The 21,343-nt window shown below is 42.6% G+C and overlaps 1 protein-coding gene across 2 annotated transcripts; it reads left to right on the forward strand.

The window, feature by feature from the left end:
• The first annotated feature begins 480 nt into the window (after nucleotides 1–480).
• On the forward strand, nucleotides 481–20,081 carry LOC139536455 (proline dehydrogenase 1, mitochondrial-like). 2 transcript variants are annotated; one of them, XR_011667314.1, is made up of 14 exons: nucleotides 481–942; nucleotides 1,363–1,571; nucleotides 3,832–3,866; nucleotides 8,207–8,356; nucleotides 8,509–8,573; nucleotides 8,709–8,825; nucleotides 9,435–9,514; nucleotides 9,634–9,715; nucleotides 11,195–11,287; nucleotides 14,499–14,645; nucleotides 17,452–17,627; nucleotides 17,875–18,009; nucleotides 18,377–18,465; nucleotides 18,876–18,893. XR_011667314.1 is itself a non-coding variant. In XM_071336997.1 (14 exons), the coding sequence occupies exons 1-14, from the start codon at nucleotides 595–597 to the stop codon at nucleotides 19,064–19,066; spliced, it is 1,881 nt and encodes a 626-aa protein (XP_071193098.1). In that variant the 5' UTR covers nucleotides 481–594; the 3' UTR covers nucleotides 19,067–20,081. The 2 variants fall into 2 exon arrangements, 1 of the variants encoding a protein (XP_071193098.1); XM_071336997.1 differs by having other exon boundaries at nucleotides 17,875–17,973; nucleotides 18,876–20,081.
• Nucleotides 20,082–21,343: the final 1,262 nt, after the last annotated feature.

Here is a 21,343-nt window from a genome sequence, read left to right on the forward strand (position 1 = left end):
GGTCAGTTACAGAGCAGATTCAGTACTTAGTCAATGGCTCTCTCTGTTGTTGAAAATAGGAAGTAGCACATTCTCACAGTACACATACATGTCTATGGTCGGATGGATGACAACTAGTTCAACATTTCTTTGGGCCTTGTAGGCATATGTATTGACTTGGGTGAAGTGTTATCTCAAACAAAAACCTTTGTGACAGAATGGTTGCATAAATCTGGCTCCCAGGCAGTATTGAATTGTAGGATAAATAAACCCATTGATTGCTGTACTTTCTTTCAGGCAGGAGATACCATTAAGTCAAACACACTAGCACACCTTGCCAAAAATTGTTTACACAACAACGGTGGGGACTGGGGAGGGGGCAAGGGGAAACGGGTTTTACTGACGGGGGAGTCCTCACTACGCGGAGTTCCTGCCAGATGCGTCAGAGTAGGCGTGCCTACTAAAATACGTACCGTGGGTTATAAACGCTGTGCAACAACTTATCCTGGCTTTCAGTCTAGCCAGGAACGAAAAGTGGTGGATCCACGCGCCCTTAAACGCAATAAAACTAGTTTTAACGAATTTAAATACTAAAAGTAAATAACATTTAAAAAAATGTCGTACAATAAAGTAGTACCAGCTCTAGTCAAGTCAAGTTCCGACAACATCAAGAGAATATGCTTGTCTCATGGGCGATTTCGCTCCACGGTCGCATCCACGCAACGTGATGAGGTTGAAGGAGGGAAAGAGAAGCAAGTTGATGAGTGCACTGTGGTGAAAGCTGTTCAAGCGGACCTCAGCATCCAGTCAAAAAATACCACCGATGCTCAAACACAGAAGATCGAAATCGACTTTAACAATACTCATGAAGCTTACAAAAGTAAAGATAACATTGAGCTGCTTAGAAGTCTGTTGGTCTTCAAGCTTTGCACATTCGACTTCCTCGTTGACAAGAACAAGGAGGTAGGGACATTATTTTGATTAGATTGTTTTTGCTACATTCCTTTGATTAGTTTTTACAGGTGTGGTTAGTAGGCTAACTGTCATATATCAGATAACGTAATGGACATTTCTGACTGTCAAAAGGGCCATTATTCCACATGCTTGCAGAAGAACAGCTTACATTCATTTCACAGCCTAACATTTCCAGGTGCACAAGTAGTTTAGGCCTATTATCATTAGCCTGGCTGACTGTCTGCACAGCCGCTGTGACTGACGCAGCTATCTTATCATACCATTTGTATTGAATCTTGTGACTGAAATGAAAGTCGAAGGTGGTGGTTTTCATAGATCAGCTCCTGGGGGGGGATCAAATTAAAAGGAACACTACTCTTACTGGCGAGTTGTGGGTCTAACTCAGTTGATTATTTGCTCTGTCCAAAGTTGATGGACCTTAGCAAGAAGGTATTTGGCCAGCGGTTGTTTGAGAGGCTGATGAAGATGACGTTCTATGGACAGTTTGTGGCCGGGGAGGACCACAACTCAATCAAGCCTCTGATCCATAAGAACCAGGCCTTCGGCGTGGGGTCAGTCCTGGATTACAGTGTGGAGGAGGACCTGACCCAGGAGGAGGCAGAGAAGAAGGAGATGGAGTAAGTAGTCTCTGCCGTCCTAGTCTGCTGTAGTAGTCTGTATCTCATTAGTCACAACCCCAGCTGAAGTAACACTAATAGAGGATATAGGACTCTTGCAGTATCCACACTACAAATACAAGCTTTCACATTTTCTAGATTCATAACTTATTAGGAATCATTGATTATTTGTAGCAATGTGATATAGCGTGAGATGCCTATACTTTTACCTCAGTAGTCACTAGGTAAACATTTTCTGCAATTGACCTATGGCAAAAGGCTACAGTCAAAATAATACTAGGTGATCCAATACTATTGGGGAACAAGCCATATGGTCAGTTCCATATGTTGCACTTTTCTCAGATTGTGGGCTCTCCCTGCTATGTCTATCTCCCCTATCAAACACACTCTCTCCCTCTAAAACACACAGGCCTACTCATGTTTCATATTCATAAAAACCTGTGTTTACAACTTCTCAGCATAAAATATGCCCATCCCATTTTTCATGGTCTCAAATGGATTGTAAGCGATGCATCACTTTCAGCATCTGACATTTCCCAGCACTACCCGGCCACCATTGGTTAGTTTAGACATACCCCTCGAGGCTCTCTCCTGATTTGTTAGCTGAAGAAGCATGTTTATTCCAGTCCCTTTGAGAATGCAGTCACATGCGGTGGATTGAGACAAGCCAGCCCTGTTGTTCTTTGATGCACCCTTTCAAAAGAGGCCCAGGGCGTGTTATGTTTTCATGTGTTTTGAGAAACAGCCTTCTCTTGTTTGGTTAGGGATTTTCTTATAGCCTGACTATGCACACATTCAAGCTGAACTAATAGGCTGAATAATGAAGAGGGTGGGGTGGTAGATGGGAATGATAGTGAAAAGGCTAGTGACACCATTAAAGACCAACTTGGTAACAGTCTGACCCTACCTCATTTCTGTGGAACTCTCCACACCAGACTAATTAGGACTTTTGAAGCAAGCCTACATTGGTGGAGTAACACACAACATCCTCTTCTCTCTTGTTAATAATTGGATGTACCAGAGAGGAAGAGGACTCATTGTGAATGAATCACTGTGAGAGTGTACCAGAGTTGTAATCAACCTTTTATTTTTTAATCAAGGTTGGCAAAGTACATGCTTTAAATGAGTTTCTGAAGTCTATTACTTTCAAACTTCCAGACTCAACTAATTGATGTTAAAACTTTCATGCAAATTGTGCAGTTAGCCTGTGCAAATATTTCCCCCTTGATAACATTAAGCCATGGCAATCACTGAAACAACCAACAGCACGGAAAGATGCCAGCAGCATACCACCCTGCATCTCACTGCTAGCTTGCCTCTGAAGCTATGCAGGGTTGATCATGGTCAGTCCCTGGGTGGGAGACCAGATGCTGCTTGAGGTGGTGTTGTAGGGCCATCAGAAGGCACTCTTTTCTCTGGTCTAAAAAAATATCCCATTGCCCCAGGGCTGTGATTAGGGACATTGCCCTGTGTAGGGTTCTGTCTTAAACAGGTGCCCTGGCTCTCTGTGGTCACTGAAGATCCCATTGCGCTTGTCGTGAGCGTAGGGGTGTTAGCCCCGGTGTCCTTCCAATCTGGACCTCCAACCATCATGGCCAGCTAATCATCCCCAGCTTTTAATTGGCTCATTCATCCACCCTCCTCTCCCATGTAACTATTTCCCAGGTTGTTGCCCTAAATGAGAATGTGTTCTCAGTCAACTTAACTGGTAAAATAAGGGTAATAAAAAAAATACATATGTGCTAATGAGAGATCAATTTCCTTCATGTTATTCAAGCTTGTGTATTAGGTTCGGTTCTGGACTGGATCTTTCTGGATTAACCTAGGCTGTGAGCTTTTGAAACAGTCAACAGTCTCAGTGATCAGAAGTCCACGACGGCACAAGAGATCAACTAGCAAGACATTTGCACTTCTACATAATGTTAACACCCTCCCCCCAATCCCGCTGTCGTGCGTACCATATATATATAGTACAGTCAACATATTGGCACACACTCTGTGGTTATGAAACGCAGAGCTGGAACTGATTTTAACAGCTTCTGGGGGGGCTGCTGCCACAAATTGTGATAATCTTTAGTGCATGACCTTGATTTATGAAATGATGAGTCATAATCCAGTTCATTACTGGGACCCCATTTTCCTCCCCATCTACTTACTTCAACATTATTTCCAATGTCTTATTTGGTACTAAACACCTGAACACTTGATATAAGTATCTCTCAATTGTTGTCATGTTATTTCGATGTTTCCTCTCTTTCAGTGCCTGTGTGTCTGTAATCGAGAAAGAAAGTCCAGGTGTGTATTTGTTGACTGAAACGGATTAACAATTCAAAATGAGTTGTCAGTTTGATTTACAATTCACTTATTTGGTTATGATTGTGAGTTTTGTTGTAATTGATTGGTTATTTATGCACTTCATAATTTATTGCAGTGCCAGCTACAGAATTCTTTGTAACGCAGGAGCATGACCACAGTAATGTTACTTTACATAAATGTTTCATTACTGATGTATCAGGCCATCTGGTTGGTGGGAGGTGGAACCCCTTTCATACGGGGCACATAACCGTGCGTGTGGAAGCAGTGGGGGCGCGTTGCCAAAATGTCTGTCGGTTCAGCAATGTTCCTGAATGCTAACTTTCTGGGTCTATGCCAGCGGTCATTTAAGGGTTAATATAGAGCTCTTACATGATGTTTGTTACATGAGATTGCATGGTTGAGGGAGCAGGTTTGATCTGGATTTAGTCTGGAGGGGTTAATGACGGCAAGTATGTAGGGTTGATCGGTATCCAGATTTTCATACTCATACTGTTTTTGTACCATACCGGGGTATACAGTATTACTTAATGTGCTCACCAGGGGCAGATATATACACTGCTCAAAAAATAAAGGGAACACTAAAATAACACATCCTAGATCTGAATGAATGAAATATTCTCATTAAATACTTTTTTCTTTACATAGTTGAATGTGCTGACAACAAAATCACACAAATTATCAATGGAAATCAAATTTATCAACCCATGGAGGTCTGGATTTGGAGTCACACTCAACATTAAAGTGGAAAACCACACTACAGGCTGATCCAACTTTGATGTAATGTCCTTAAAACAAGTCAAAATGAGGCTCAGTAGTGTGTGTGGCCTCCACGTGCCTGTATGACCTCCCTACAACGCCTGGGCATGCTCCTGATGAGGTGGCGGATGGTCTCCTGAGGGATCTCCTCCCAGACCTGGACTAAAGCATCCGCCAACTCCTGGACAGTCTGTGGTGCAACGTGGCGTTGGTGGATGGAGCGAGACATGATGTCCCAGATGTGCTCAATTGGATTCAGGTCTGGGGAACGGGCGGGCCAGTCCATAGCATCAATGCCTTCCTCTTGCAGGAACTGCTGACACACTCCAGCCACATGAGGTCTAGCATTGTCTTGCATTAAGAGGAACCCAGGGCCAACCACACCAGCATATGGTCTCACAAGGGCTCTGAGGATCTCATCTCGGTACCTAATGGCAGTCAGGCTACCTCTGGCGAGCACATGGAGGGCTGTGCGGCCCCCCAAAGAAATGCCACCCCACACCATGACTGACCCACCGCCAAACCGGTCATGCTGGAGGATGTTGCAGGCAGCAGAACGTTCTCCACGGCGTCTCCAGACTCTGTCACGTCTGTCACATGTGCTCAGTGTGAACCTGCTTTCATCTGTGAAGAGCACAGGGCGCCAGTGGCGAATTTGCCAATCTTGGTGTTCTCTGGCAAATGCCAAACGTCCTGCACGGTGTTGGGCTGTAAGCACAACCCCCACCTGTGGACTTCGGGCCCTCATAACACCCTCATGGAGTCTGTTTCTGACCGTTTGAGCAGACACATGCACATTTGTGGCCTGCTGGAGGTCCTTTTGCAGGGCTCTGGCAGTGCTCCTCCTGCTCCTCCTTGCACAAAGGCGGAGGTAGCGGTCCTGCTGCTGGGTTGTTGCCCTCCTACGGCCTCCTCCACGTCTCCTGATGTACTGGCCTGTCTCCTGGTAGCGCCTCCATGCTCTGGACACTACGCTGACAGACACAGCAAACCTTCTGGCCACAGCTCGCATTGATGTGCCATCCTGGATGAGCTGCACTACCTGAGCCACTTGTGTGGGTTGTAGACTCCGTCTCATGCTACCACTAGAGTGAAAGCACCGCCAGCATTCAAAAGTGACCAATACATCAGCCAGGAAGCATAGGAACTGAGAAGTGGTCTGTGGTCACCACCTGCAGAACCACTCCTTTATTGGGGGTGTCTTGCTAATTGCCTATAATTTCCACCTGTTGTCTATTCCATTTGCACAACAGCATGTGAAATTTATTGTCAATCAGTGTTGCTTCCTAAGTGGACAGTTTGATTTCACTGAAGTGTGATTGACTTGGAGTTACATTGTGTTGTTTAAGTGTTCCCTTTATTTTTTTGAGCAGTGTATATATCAATACCAGTCAAAAGTTTGGAAACACCTACTCATTCCAGGGTTTTTCTTTATTTGTACAGTTTTCTACATTGTAGAATAATAGGAAAGAAATCCAAACTATGAATTAACACACATGGAATCATGTAGTAACCAAAAAAGTGTTAAACAAATGAAAATATATTTTAAATTTGAGGTTCTTCAAAGTAGCCACCCATTGCCTTGATGACAGCTTTGCACACTCTTTGCATTCTCTCAACCAGCTCCATGAGGTAGTCACCTGGAATGCATTTCTATTAACAGGTGTGCCTTGTTAAAAAGTTAATTTGTGGAATTTCTTTCCTTAATGCATTTGAGCCAATCAATTGTGTTGTGACAAGGTAGGGGTAGTATACAGAATATAGCACTATTTGGTAAAAGACCAAATCCATATTATGCAAGAACAGCTCAAATAAGCAAAGAGAAATGACAGTCCATCGTTACTTTAAGACATGAAGGTCAGTCAATCTGGAAAATTTCAAGAACTTTGAAAGTTTCTTCAAGTACAGTCGCAAAAACTATCAAACGCTATAATGAAACTGGATCTCATGTGGACCGCCACAGGAAAGGAAGACCCAGAGTTACCTCTGCTGCAGAGGATAAGTTCATTAGAGTTAACTGCACCTCAGTTTGCAGCCCAAATAAATGCTTCACAGAGTTCAAGTAACACACATCTCAACATCAACTGTTCAGAGGAGACTGCGTGAATCAGGCCTTCATGGTCGAATTGCTGCGAAGAAACCACTACTAAAGGACACCAATAAGAAGAAGAGACTTGCTTGGGACAAGAAACATGAGCAATGGACATTAGGCCGGTGGAAATCTGTCCTTTGGTCTGATGAGTCCAAATTTGAGATTTTTGGTTCCAAACGCTGTGTCTTTGTGAGACACATAGTGGGTGAACAGATGATCTCCGCATATGTGGTTCCCACCGTGAAGGATGGAGGAGGTGTGGCGGTGCTTTGCTGGTGTCACTGTCTGTGGTTTATTTAGAATTCAAGGCACGCTTAACCAGCATGGCTACCACAGCATTCTGCAGCGATACACCATCCCATCTGGTTTGCGATAAGTGGGACTATCATGTGTTTTTCAACAGGACAATGACCCAACACCTCCAGGCTGTGTAAGGGCTGTTTGATCAAGAAGGAGAGTGATGGATTGCTGCATCAGATGACCTGGCCTCCACAATCACCTGATCTCAACCCAATTGAGATGGTTTGGGAATTCCAAGAGTGTGCAATGCTGTCATCAAGGCAAAGGGTGGCTACGTAAACAAACCCCAAAAATATGTATTGCACTTTTTTGGTTACTACATGATTCCATATGTGTTATTTCATAGTTGATGTCTTCACTATAATTCTACAATGTATAAAATAGTTAAAATAAAGAAAAACCGGGGGGCCTCCCGGGTGGCGCACGGGTGGCGTTGTCTAGGGCACTGCATCGCAGCGCTAGCTGCGCCACCAGAGACTCTGGGTTCGCGCCCAGGCTCTGTCGCAGCCGGCCGCGACCGGGAGGTCCGTGGGGCGACGCACAATTGGCCTAGCGTCGTACGGGTTAGGGAGGGTTTGGCCGGTAGGGATATCCTTGTCTCATCGCGCACCAGCGTCTCCTGTGGCGGGCCGGGCGCAGTGCGCTCTAACCAAGGGAGCCAGGTGCACGGTGTTTCCTCCGACACATTGGTGCGGCTGGCTTCCGGGTTGGAGGCCTGGGTTGTGTTTCGGAGGACGCATGGCTTTCGACCTTCGTCTCTCCCGAGCCCGTACGGGAGTTGTAGCGATGAGACAAGATAGTAATTACTAGCAATTGGATACCACGAAAATTGGGGAGAAAAGGGGGTAAAATTTAAAAAAGAAAGAAAGAAAGAAAGAAAAACCCCTGAGTGAGCAGGTGTGTACACACTTTATATGTGTATATATATATATCTGCAGATGTGTTGCCTTACCAAGAGGCACATGCCTGTCTAATATCTCTGTCACAATTTTTCATTTTATGAAAAACCGATCTCCAGGTATCTATGCCAATTTAGATCTAGATTGTTTAGTGAGGGTCATTCCTTTGGAAAGGCTTCTCTTGTCTTTCCCTCCCAGTGTTCTGTGTGGGTATCCTTGAGTCTAGAGGAAAGTCTTGTTACATTAGACAACATTATGTTTTCTGACTTTAGGCGTTGACCACCGTGAGAAGAAGTACAAGGCCCACCGTCAGTTTGGGGACCGTCGTGGGGGTGTGGTCAGTGCCAGGACATACTTCTATGCTGATGAGGCCAAGTGTGACAACCAGATGGAGACCTTCATCAACTGCATAAAAGCCTCAGGTGAGAACGCAATCAAATGCAGTGAGTTCAATTAATTAAATGAGTCAAAAAATTGTTTTTTTGCAGATATTATGCTTGATATGATTATTATGATATATTTATCAATCATGTTATTGCTGCACTAAATGTTATGTTGTATCTCTGACTCTCAGGGGGGGCCTCTGTAGATGGATTTTCTGCCATTAAGATGACTGCCCTGGGCCGCCCACAGTTCCTGGTGAGTTAGACACCCTCTGCCTGTTAGACTCTCTCTTTTAGCCTTTGATTTAACATTGGCAGTGATCGTGACAGAGTGCAGCTTTTTTTGTTTGATTGTTTGTTGGTGTTATGACCTGTTTCCTCCCCTCTCCAGCTCCAGTTCTCAGAGGTGCTGGTGAAATGGAGGAGGTTCTTCAACCTGCTGGCAGCACAGCAGGGGAAGTCTGGCATGGATGCACTGGAGCAGAAACTGGAACTGGAACAGCTGAAGGTGCGTGTCACCTAGAGCAACAGTCAAAGTGGAGATGTGACTAAGTTCAAGCAGTTTCCCAGCTAAAAATCACCCAAACCGGCTCTCTGCTACTAAGAAGACTACCTAGATCTAACATACTTCATATCTGTGAGAGCCTTATGGTTCCTTTGAGACAAAAACACCTGTGAAAACACCATACCAAAATGATGAAACATTTATTAATTGTTTTTCCTGATACTAATTTCCTATCTATCTATGTTTCATCGTTAATAGTTATTGATATTCATAAAAAAAATGGAATCCAATTTTGGTATTTTATTAGGATCACCATTTATCTGTTGCGCAAGCAGCAGCTACTCTTCCTGGGGTTCACACAAAACATGAACCATGACATAATACAGAATATGAAATTAAAGGACAGAACTACATACTGTACATTTTTAAACGGCACACACAGCCTACATATCAATACATACAAAATATCTAGGTCAAATTGGGGAGAGGCGTTGTGCTGTTAGGTGTTGCTTTATCTATTGTTTTCAACCAGGTTTGCTGTTCATTTGAGCATATGATATGGGAGTTCCATGCAATAATGGCTCTATAATACTGTACTTCTGTTTGCTACAGGAGAGTTTGACAAAGCTGGGGGTTGGAAATAAAGTTGACATTGAGAACTGGTTTACTGGAGAGAAACTTGGCTCATCAGGGTAAGAGGCTGAACCTGGAATGCATCATGAGCACACAAACAATCAACTATTCAATAGATAGGATGTGCATACAGGACTGAATTTGACTTTGAATATGTGATTTACATCATGTCCCCCAGAACGATAGACCTTCTGGACTGGAACAGCTTGATTAATGACCGAACATCGATCTCAAACCTGCTCGTCATTCCCAATGTTGAGGCGAGCTAGCCACATATTACACATGCACGCCCACACACATAAATTGACATATCCTTGTAATATTTAACATACAGGCATAGTACTGTAGGATATCTACCTGAATGTGTTTGTACACAGAAACTCATGAAGTGCATTATGTACCTGCACAAATCCATCCATCCATGCAGTGTACATACAGTATATGCATACATACAGTGGGGCAAAAAGTATTTAGTCAGCCACCAATTGTGCAAGTTCTCCCACTTAAAAAGATGAGAGAGGCCTGTAATTTTCATCATAGGTACACTTCAACTATGACAGACAAAATGAGAAAAATCTTAGAAAATCACATTGTAGGATTTTTAATGAATTTATTTGCAAATTATGGTGGAAAATAAGTATTTGGTGAATAACAAAAGTTTATCTCAATACTTTGTTATATACCCTTTGTTGGCAATGAAAGAGGTCAAACGTTTTCTGTAAGTCTTCACAAGGTTTTCACAGACTGTTGCTGGTATTTTGGCCCATTCCTCCATGCAGATCTCCTCTAGAGCAGTGATGTTTTGGGGCTGTTGCTGGGCAACACGGACTTTCAACTCCCTCCAAAGATTTTCTATGGGGTTGAGATCTGGAGACTGGCCACTCCAGGACCTTGAAATGCTTCTTACGAAGCCACTCCTTCGTTGCCCGGGCGGTGTGTTTGGGATCATTGTCATGCTGAAAGACCCAGCCACGTTTCATCTTCAATGCCCTTGCTGATGGTAGGCTTTGTTACTTTGGTCCCAGCTCTCTTCAGGTCATTCACTAGGTCCCCCCGTGTGGTTCTGGGATTTTTGCTCACCGTTCTTGTGATCATTTTGACCCCACGGGGTGAGATCTTGCGTGGAGCCCCAGATCGAGGGAGATTATCAGTGGTCTTGTATGTCTTCCATTTCCTAATAATTGCTCCCACAGTTGATTTCTTCAAACCAAGCTGCTTACCTATTGCAGATTCAGTCTTCCCAGCCTGGTGTAGGTCTACAATTTTGTTTCTGGTGTCCTTTGACAGCTCTTTGGTCTTGGCCATAGTGGAGTTTGGAGTGTGACTGTTTGAGGTTGTGGACAGGTGTCTTTTATACTGATAACAAGTTCAAACAGGTGCCATTAATACAGGTAACGAATGGAGGACAGAGGAGCCTCTTAAAGAAGAAGTTACAGGTCTGTGAGAGCCAGAAATCTTGCTTGTTTGTAGGTGACCAAATACTTATTTTCCACCATAATTTGCAAATAAATTCATAAAAAATCCTACAATGTGATTTTCAGAATTTTTTTTCTTCTCATTTTGTCTGTCATAGTTGAAGTGTACCTATGATGAAAATTACAGGCCTCTCTCATCTTTTTAAGTGGGAGAACTTGCACAATTGGTGGCTGACTAAATACTTTTTTGCCCCACTGTACATACATGCATTTTGTAGTTTAGGTCAGGGTTGACTAAATGAAATGTGTCTTCTGTTTTTCTAGACTGGTCAGTTGGAGCCTCTGTTGAGGAAGTTCACTGTTGAAGAGGAGAAACAGATGAAGAGGATGCTGCAGAGAGTGGATGTTCTGGCCAAGGTGGGGGGATTTTTGAGTGCAACATAGGCACTGTTAACTAGCATGGCTTTAAAATTTAACAATAGTATATTAACCCAGATATTCACATATTCATTTTTATTAAAAAAATATATTTCACCTTTATTTAACCTGTCTCACTCCCCCGTTCCGCTAGCGGAACTCCTCCCACATTCCACTGAAAAGGCAGAGCGCGAAATTCAAAAAAATGTTTTTTAGAAATATTTAACTTTCACACATTAACAAGTCCAATACAGCATATGAAAGGTACACATCTTGTGAATCAAGCCAACATGTCCGATTTTTAAAATGTTTTACAGGGAAGACAAAATATGTAAATCTATTAGCTAACCACGTCAGCAAAAGAGAGCACTTTTCTAACTCCATCAGTTTTTTACTCCGTCACTAGCTATCACTAATTCGACCAAATAAAGATATATATAGCCACTAACCAAGAAACAACTTCATAAGATGACAGTCTGATAACATATTTATTGTATAGCATATGTTTTTTTTGAAAAATGTGCATATTTATGGTATAAATCATAAATTACATTTCAGCTACAATCAGAAATTGCACCGAAAGCAGCCATAACATTTACAGACACCAACGTCAAATAACTAATTACTCATCATAAAACATATCTGAGAAATACATACTGTGCAGCAATTGAAAGACAGGATTCTTGTGATTCCAGACAATATTTCAGATTTATTAAATGTTTTATAGCGAAAACAAAATGTAGCGCTAAATTAGCATAGCCACGCCAGCCAGAACCAGCTGGGCGCCCACGACCAGTTCACATGCACGACCGATATATGAAATAACATTATAAATTGGGTCTTACTTTTGCTGATCTTTCATCAGAATGTTGATCAAGATGTCCTTAGTCCAGATGAGTCGTTCATTCCATTCAGAATGGTACCTTTCCCACTTCATTTAGCATGGGTACTAGTCGAGTGGCACGGATCTCTCCAAGTAAACAAAGTCACACAACGGTACACGGCAAAACTCCCGAAAAAAATTCAAATAATCTGATTAAACTATATTGAAAAAACATACATTACGATGATATGGTCTCATTTATCAAATCAAATCCGAGCCGGAGATAGTTGACATCCGAAACGGCAGCAAAACAAAACACAATCTCTCTTCTAAGTCGCGCACTTCAGACTTCCGGAAATGGACGGTCACGTCAAAGAAATAGGTCTTATTTCACGTCAGAACAAGATAAACACAAAATTTCTCCTCTGACGTCCTCTTGACACCCAGAGGAAGGCGTATGAGGTGTGTTTCGGGTCATAGGTGGCATGACCATGTATAGGCAGAGCGTTGAAGCGAGCATAGACATCTTGCATTCTACTTCCTGTTCAGGGAAAGTGCTGCCAAATGACTTCTGTTCCACTCAGAGAAAAAATTCAAACGTTTTTAGAAACTAGAGGTTGTTTTCTATCCAATAGTAATAAAAATATGCATATTGTACTAGCAAGAATTGAGTACGAGGCCGTTTAAAAATCATACGATTTTCACCAAAAGTGAAAATAGCACCCCTGGTCCCTTGAGAACAAGTTCTCATTCACAACTGCTTCCTGGCCAAGATAAAGCAAAGCAGTGTGACAAAAAACAACAACACAGAGTTACACATGGGATAAACAAAAGTACAGTCAATAACACAATATAAAAATCTATATACAGTGTGTGCAAATGGAGTAAGGAGGTAAGGCAATAAATAGGCCATAGTAGCGAAGTAATTACAATTTAGCAAATTAACACTGATGTGCAGATGATGATGTGAAAGTAGAAATACTGGTGTGCAAAATAGCAAAAATAAATAAAAACAATATGGTGATGAGGTAGGTGGTTGGATGGGCTATTTACAGATGGGCTGTGTACAGCTGCAGCAATCGATAAGCTGCTCAGCTAGCTGATGCTTAAAGATAGTGAGGGAGATATTAGTCTCCAACTTCAGCGATTTTTGCAATTCGTTCAAGTCTTTGGCAGCAGAGAACTGGAAGGAAAGGCGGCCAGAGGAAGTGTTGGCTTTGGGGATGACCAGTGAGATATACCTGCTGGAGCTCGTGCTATGGGTGGGTGTTGCTATGGTGACCAGTGAGCTGAGATAAGGCGGCGCTTTACCTAGCAAAGACTTATAGATGACCTGGAGCCAGTGGGTTTGGCGACGAATATGTAGCGAGGGCCAGCCGACGAGAGCATACAGGTCGCAGTGGTGGGTGGTATATGGGGCTTTGGTGACAAAACGGATGGTACTGTGATAGACTGCATCCAGTTTGCTGAGTAGAGTGTTGGAGGCTATTTTGTAAATTACATATCCGAAGTCGAGGATCGGTATGTTTGGCAGCGTGAGTGAATCAGGCTTTGTTGCGAAATAGGATGCCGATTTCTAGATTTAATTTTGGATTGGAGATGCTTAATATGAGTCCGGAAGGAGAGTTTACAGTCTAGCCAGACACCTAGGTATTTACAGTCTAGCCAGACACCTAGGTATTTACAGTCTAGCCAGACACCTAGGTATTTGTAGTTGTCCACATATTCATATTCTAATTGAACCATGGAATGTAGTATATATCAGATTTTACAAGAATTTTCTCTTACTCTCAGCCCTGCCTCAGTGAGCAGGCCATACGGGAGTTTATTGGAAATAAACCTTTTGGCAATAGTTTTGTTTATTCTTATTACAAATGTTCTGATTTACTTCAGCAGTGTGTCATCATTTTTGGGAAAGGTTGTGTTTGAATTGTAGTTGCACTGCTCCAACAGGACCAAGAGTCTACTATGACGTGTTGTATCCAAAGTCTGTTTGCTCTTAAGTGAGTCTCTATAGATACAAGTAATACCTTGGTCCCTTGAGATTGCATTAGCATGGCTGGACTACATGGCAACACATGATGGCCAAAGACCTCAACATGCTATGACTGTGATATGTGTTGTCTCACGTAGCTATCTTAAGATGAATGCAGTAATTGTAAGTGGCTCTGGAAAGCACAGTCTGCTAAATGACTAAAATGTCAAATGTAACATGCTCTGAAATAGAAGGCTTAAACTCATACGTTTCTATAGCCTAGGTAGGAGCAAGATCACTGAAGGGTTTCAGATGATCAACAACATTTTCTGCTCACTTTTCTGGAGCTGACCGGGTGTTGATGCTAACTGACAGAAGTTAACAAAAAGCTTTTGTCCTTCCCTTTATCCCAGCATGCGGTGGAGAACGGGGTGAGGCTGATGGTGGATGCTGAGCAGACGTACTTCCAGCCGGCCATCAGCAGACTGACCCTGGAGATGCAGAGGATCTTCAACAGAGAGAAGCCCATCATCTTCAACACCTACCAGTGCTATCTTAAGGTGAGGCCGACCGTATTATCTTCCAAGAAAACTCTCCTCGGTTATAGTCACAGCCGTGTATATCCCCCCGCAAGCGGATACCAAGACAGCCATCAAGGAACTTCACTGGACTTTATGCAAACTGGAAACCATATATCCTGAGGCTTCATTTATTGTAGTTGGGGATTTTAACAAAGCTAATCTGAGAACAAGGCTACCTAAATTCTATCAGCATATCGATTGCAGGGTAGCCTCAGACAATAACATTGACATATACGCTGTATAGGAGATGTTGTTCCCACTGTGACTACTAAAACCTTCCCTAACCAGAAACCGTGGATTGATGGCAGCATTTGCGCAAAACTGAAAGCACGTATCACCGCATTTAATCATGGCAAGGTGACTGGAAACATGACTGAATACAAAGTGTAGTTATTCCCTCCGTAAGGTAATCAAACAAGCAAAGTGTCAGTATAGAGACAAAGTGGAGCCGCAATTCAACGGCTCAAACACGAGACGTATGTGGCAGGGTCGACAGACAATCAATCAAACCAGCCCCATCTTTGACATCGACGTCTTGATCCCAGACAAATTAAACAACTTCTTTGCGCACTTTGAGGACAATACAGTGCCACTGACACGGCCCGCTACCAAAGACTGTTGGCTCTCCTTCTCCGTGGCTGACGTGAGTAAAACATTTAAACGTGTTAACCCTCACAGGACTGCCGGCCCAGATCGCATCCCTAGCCGCGTCCTCAGAGCATGCGCAGACCAGCTGGCTGGTGTGTTTACGGACATATTCAATCAATTCGAGTCTGCTGTCCCCACATGCTTCAAGATGGCCACCATTGTTCCTGTTCCCAAGACAGCTAAGGTAACTGAACTAAATGACTATTGCCCCGTAGCACTCACTTCTGTCATCATGAAGTGCTTTGAGAGACTAGTCAAGGATCATATCACCTCCACCCTATCTGACTCCCTAGACCCACTCCAGTTTGCTTACCGCCCCAATAGGTCCACAGACGATGCAATCACCGTCACACTGCACACTACCCTATCCCATCTAGACAACAGGAATACCTATGTAAGAATGCTGTTCATTGAATACAGCTCAGCATTCAGCACCATAGTACCCTCCAAACTCATCATTAAGCTTGAGGCCCTGAGTCTCGACCCCCGCTCTGTGCAACTGGGTCCTGGACTTCCTGACGGGCCGCCCCCAGGTGATGAAGGTAGTCCACTTCGCTGATCCATAACATTGGGGCCCGACAGGGGTGGGTGCTCAGCCCCCTCCTGTACTCCCTGTTCACCCATGACCATGGGGCCATGTGTAACAGTATAACTTTAAACCGTCCCCTCGTCCCAACACGGGCGCGAACCAGGGACCCTCTGCACACATCAACAACGGTCGCCCACGAAGCATCGTTACCCATCGCTCCACAAAGGCCGCGGCCCTTGCAGAGCAAGGTGCAACACTACTTCTAGGTTTCAGAGCAAGTGACGTAACTGATTGAAACGCTACTAGCGCGTACCCGCTAACTAGCTAGCCATTTCACATCCGTTACACATGCACGCCTCCAACTCAATGATCAAGTTTGCAGACGACACTACAGTGGTATGCTTGATTACCAACAACGACGAGACAGCCTACAGGGAGGAGGTGAGGGCACTCGGAGTGTGGTGTCAGGAAAATAACCTCTCACTCAATGTCAGCAAAACAAAAGTCATGATCGTGGACTTCAGGAAACAGCAAAGGGAGCACCCCCATATCCACATCGACGGGACAGCAGTGGAGAAGGTGGAAAGTTTTAAGTTCCTCGGTGTACATATCACCGACAAAATGAAATGGTCCACCCACACAGATAGTGTGGTAAAGAAGGCGCAATAGCGCCTCTTCAACCTCAGGAGGCTGAAAAAATGTGGCTTGTCACATAAAACCCTCACTAACTTTTACAGGTGCACAATTGAGAGCACTCTGTCTGACTATCACCGCCTGGTACGGCAACTGCACCGCCCAAAACCGCAGGGCTCTCCAAATGGTTGTGCGGTCTGCACAATGCATCACTGGGGGCAAACTACCTTCCCTCCAGGACACCTACAACACTCGATGTCACAGGAAGGCAAAAAAGACAATAACCAGAGAGGTGGCTGCCTACCTACAGACTTGATATCATTGGCCACTTTAATAAATGGAACACTAGTCACCTAATAATGCCACTTTAAGAATGTTTACATATCTCACATTACTCATCTCATGTGTATACTGTATCCTTCACTATCTATTGCATCTTAGTCGCTCTCACTGCTCATCCATATATTTTATACTTATATATTCTCATCCCATTCCCTTACTAAATTGTGTATTAGGATTTGTTAGATATTAGATAATAGGTTATGTTGTGGAATTGTTAGATATTACCTGTTAAATTCTGCTGCACTGTCGGATCTAGAAGCATAAGCATTTCGCTACCCTCGCAATAACATTTGCTAACCATGTGTATGTGACTACATGTACAGTCTCATATAATATGTATGTAGGGAGGATCCCTGTTATGTATAGACTTGTCATACACTTAGAGTGAAACAGGTTTTGTAAGCCTTCCATATTTGACTCATAAAAGCCCAACCTAGTATATAATCCATATAAACCTTCCATAGCCATGTTTGTTTTTTGACATAAACCTGAAATTAAATTATTTAAACACGATTGTGTTACTTACCTACCCTTTATAAGAGGTGTTATGGACAGCCTGGTGCCAAAAATGTCAAGATTTCTGGTGTTAACCATAGCGTTATATAATTGTGTTACCCTTTACTACCTGTAAAGGAAGCCTATGACAATGTGTCTGTGGACGTGGAGCTGTCCCGGCGTGAAGGTTGGTACTTTGGGGCCAAGCTGGTCCGCGGGGCCTACATGTACCAGGAGAGGAGCAGGGCGGAGGAGATTGGCTACGAAGACCCCATTAACCCAGACTACGAGGCCACCAACCGGATGTACCACAAGTAAGACCCCCTTCTGTGCTTTGGGGTGAAGTTTCCCCTTGGTACAGATCTAGGATCAGCTTCCCCGACCCCCAATCCATTCGTGTGTAAAATGCAAAACTAACCTAAGATCATAACCATTGGTGTTATGCGTGACTTTAGTAAGTGGGTATTTACATAGTTGAATTTGGATGCATTATGTGATGAAGTTATCATATCAGCTGAATGGAATAGCCAAAGTTCCTTGTCTTTCCCTGATTCTCCAAAGATGTTTAGAGTTTGTGTTGGAAGAGATCGACCACAACAGGAAGGCTAATGTCATGGTGGCGTCACACAACGAGGACACTGTCAAATTCACTCTGGAGAAGTAAGACCAGCCTCTGGGCTTTATTCAAATCAAGAGGTGGTTAGACTAGTTACTACACTTTTTCTACATACATTTTTCAACACAAAGCACCAAATCAGTAGTAAAACCCCTTCACAGAAACCAAATGTATTATATCAATGGGCATGTAGCAAGTGGTTAAGAGCGTTCGGCCAGTAACCGAAAGGTCACTGGTTCGAATCCCCGAGTCGACTAGGTAAAAAAATCTTTCTTTACCCTTGAGCAAGGCACTTAACCCTAATTGCTCCTGTAAGTCGCTCTGGATAAGATTGTCTGCTAAATGACTAAAACGTAAATACATATATCAGTGAGGTGATGTTTATTTAGGCACAGTGTTAAGTTTAAAAAAAAATATTTACATTCTGTCTGTGTTGTCTCTCTGCAGGATGAACCAGATGGGTCTGTCACCCACTGAGAACAAGGTCTATTTTGGACAGCTGCTCGGAATGTGTGACCAGATCAGCTTCCCACTAGGTACTGTAATCTCAACACCTTCAGAACTGTAGATAGGTGTTGCATAATACTAATGGGTTTATTGGAGTTCAAGATTTATTGATTGGCATTTTGGTCAGAAATCTTGTGCGAAACAAACAACCTCAGGGTCCCACTCCGTCATCAGTCACCTGATACCATACCGTAGCTATCTTTAGTGTGTAGATCAATAGGGGTTCACACAGTTCTTACACATTTTGTTATTATATAATTTAGCTTTTTATTGATTTAGAAAATTAGTTTAGAGACTAACTTTTAGACAAAAATACCTTCCATACCTGTACATGTAATTAGGTTCCAATGTTTTTCTGTGCTTGTCTGAAACACATTGCCAGTGGTTGTTACTTCTCCAGTCACAGAACATCTCCCACTCTCTCTGTGTCTGAGAACAGGCCAGGCTGGATTCCCAGTGTACAAATACGTCCCCTACGGCCCAGTCAACGAGGTCATCCCCTACCTGTCTCGCCGTGCCCTGGAGAACAGGGGCTTCATGAAGGGATCCCAGAGGGAGCGCAGCCTGCTGTGGAAGGAGCTCAAACGCAGGCTGCTCAATGGACAGATCCTCTACAAGCCTGTGTACTGACTGAGCTGACTGTCTGGCACACCAGCACTCTGCCCCTTTAAAACATTCCAGTGTCTTAACCAAACCTGCCCTGCGCACAATGGGGTGAATACTAACTTCCACTTCAGTTGAATTTTCACTTAGTTATGCTCTGATGTCAATGGGAGCCTAAAGTGAAACATTGACTGAAGTGGACGTTAGGATTCACCCCCATGGCTTTAGAATGTACTGTAGGTAGGCTTGTCTAGTACTAAGATACTCTCCTAATGCCAAAAGACCCTCTGACTGGCTCTGCCTTTTGATCTATTGCTGCCAAAGGTGTCCTTATTTTATATAAGTATATCTCTTATCCACTGCGGTTTAACAGCTTATTCAGTAGCTTATTGGCCATTTTTAAAGTTGGAGCTGTAGTTCTTAAGCTGGCATGGAAAGTGTGTGATTTGTTACCACTGCTTATAGAGTCATATCAATATAACTGTAGTTGTCGACAGGATTTTCTTGAATTTATTAAGGATCCTATTTAATGTGTCCAGTGTCTTTGTTTCCTTTCCATGTTCAGGAACGGTATGTTTTGTAAAAATGTAGTTATTTATCATTTTCTTAGACTGCTTTGGAACCCTTGTTTGTTAGCATGTAATGTTTAAAGTTGTCCTTTGCATCTATGTTTTACTGAACTGTGGATGATTGGTCATTTGTAAACACTTTGTACAGGGTTCTAGCTTTGCTGATTTTAAAACCAATATTTAAATGATTTAAATAGAAATATATAAAACTGATGTACACAAAGTCGTACAGTATGATGATATTACTGTCTTATTTTATAAAGCATGTTAGTTTTAATCTTGAGCTATGCAATGTTTGTTGCTGATAATTAGTTAAAGGTGATCAAAATAACCCTTTTTTCTTAACGGGGTTGGATCAGCTTTAATATTGCAGGTTGTGGCCTCCATCATTGTACATGTCTGCATCATTTCCAATCCACCATATATTTTCTTGTAAATATATACAGTACCAATCAAAAGTTTGGACACACCTACTCATTCAAGGGTTTTTCTTAATTTTTACAATTTTCTACATTGTAGAATAATAGTGGAGACATTAAAACTATGAAATAACACATTGAATCATGTAGTAACCAAAAAATAGTTTATATTTTAGATCCTTCACTGACAGTGTCACCAGCAAAGAACCATCACACCTCCTCCATGCTTCACGGTGGGAACCACACATGCAGAGATCAAAAGTTAATCTACTCTGCATCTCACAAAGACAGCGGTTGGAACCAAAATTCTCAAATTTGGTCTCATCAGACCAGAGGTAACTCTGGGTTTTCCTTTCCTGTGGCGGTCCTCATGAGAGCCAGTTTCATCATAGCACTTGATAGTTTTTACGACTGCACTTGAAGAAACATTCACAGTTCTTGACATTTTCTGTATTGACTGGCCTTCATGTCTTAAAGTAATGATGGACTGTCGTTTCTCTTTGCTTATTTGAGCAAAGACTTGGTCTTTTACCAAATAGGGCTATCTTCTGTATACCAGCCCTATCTTGTCACAACACAACTGATTGGCTCAAATGCATTAAGAAGGAAAGAAATTCAACAAATTAACTTTTAAGAAGGCACACCTGTTAATTGAAATGCATTCCAGGTGACTACCTCATGAAGCTGTTTGAGGGAATTCCAACAATGTGCAAAGCTGTCAAGGCAAAGGGTGGCTACTTTGAAGAATCTGAAATATAAATATTCTGGATTTGTTTGAAACTTTTTTTGGTTACTACATGATTCCATATGTGTTATTTCATGGTTTTGATGTCTTCGCTATTATTCTGCAATGTAGAAAATAGTAAAACTAAAGAAAAACCCGTGAGTGAGTAGGTGTATCCAAACTTCCAAAACTTGACTGGTACTGTATATAAAATATATATTTAAAAAAATATATTTTCCTTTCTTATTTTCCCCTAACCCTACCCTAATTGGAGTAAACCAATGGGCAACATACTATATACATTTTACGGACACAGTATATTTTACAATAGTTATCTTTTGTTTGTTTTTAGTCCCATCCTTCAGCTCCACTCAACCCCTCCCACCTATCTCTGAACACCAAGTTTGGATTTCTATTTGCCATATATTTTTCAACTGTGCTGTGATGTTTCACGAAAGTTCTGATCCTTTTTGTTCTCATAGATTCTACATATTGTAAATTATATAAAATAGTTTTTGCTAAGAGAATTATACTATTGATCATTTGACAATTACTTTTTAAATCACCCAGCAGTAGCCCTTTTTAGAAAGGA

The sequence above is a fragment of the Salvelinus alpinus genome, chromosome 1, assembly GCF_045679555.1.
Source record: "Salvelinus alpinus chromosome 1, SLU_Salpinus.1, whole genome shotgun sequence".
NCBI classification, from domain to species: domain Eukaryota; kingdom Metazoa; phylum Chordata; class Actinopteri; order Salmoniformes; family Salmonidae; genus Salvelinus; species Salvelinus alpinus.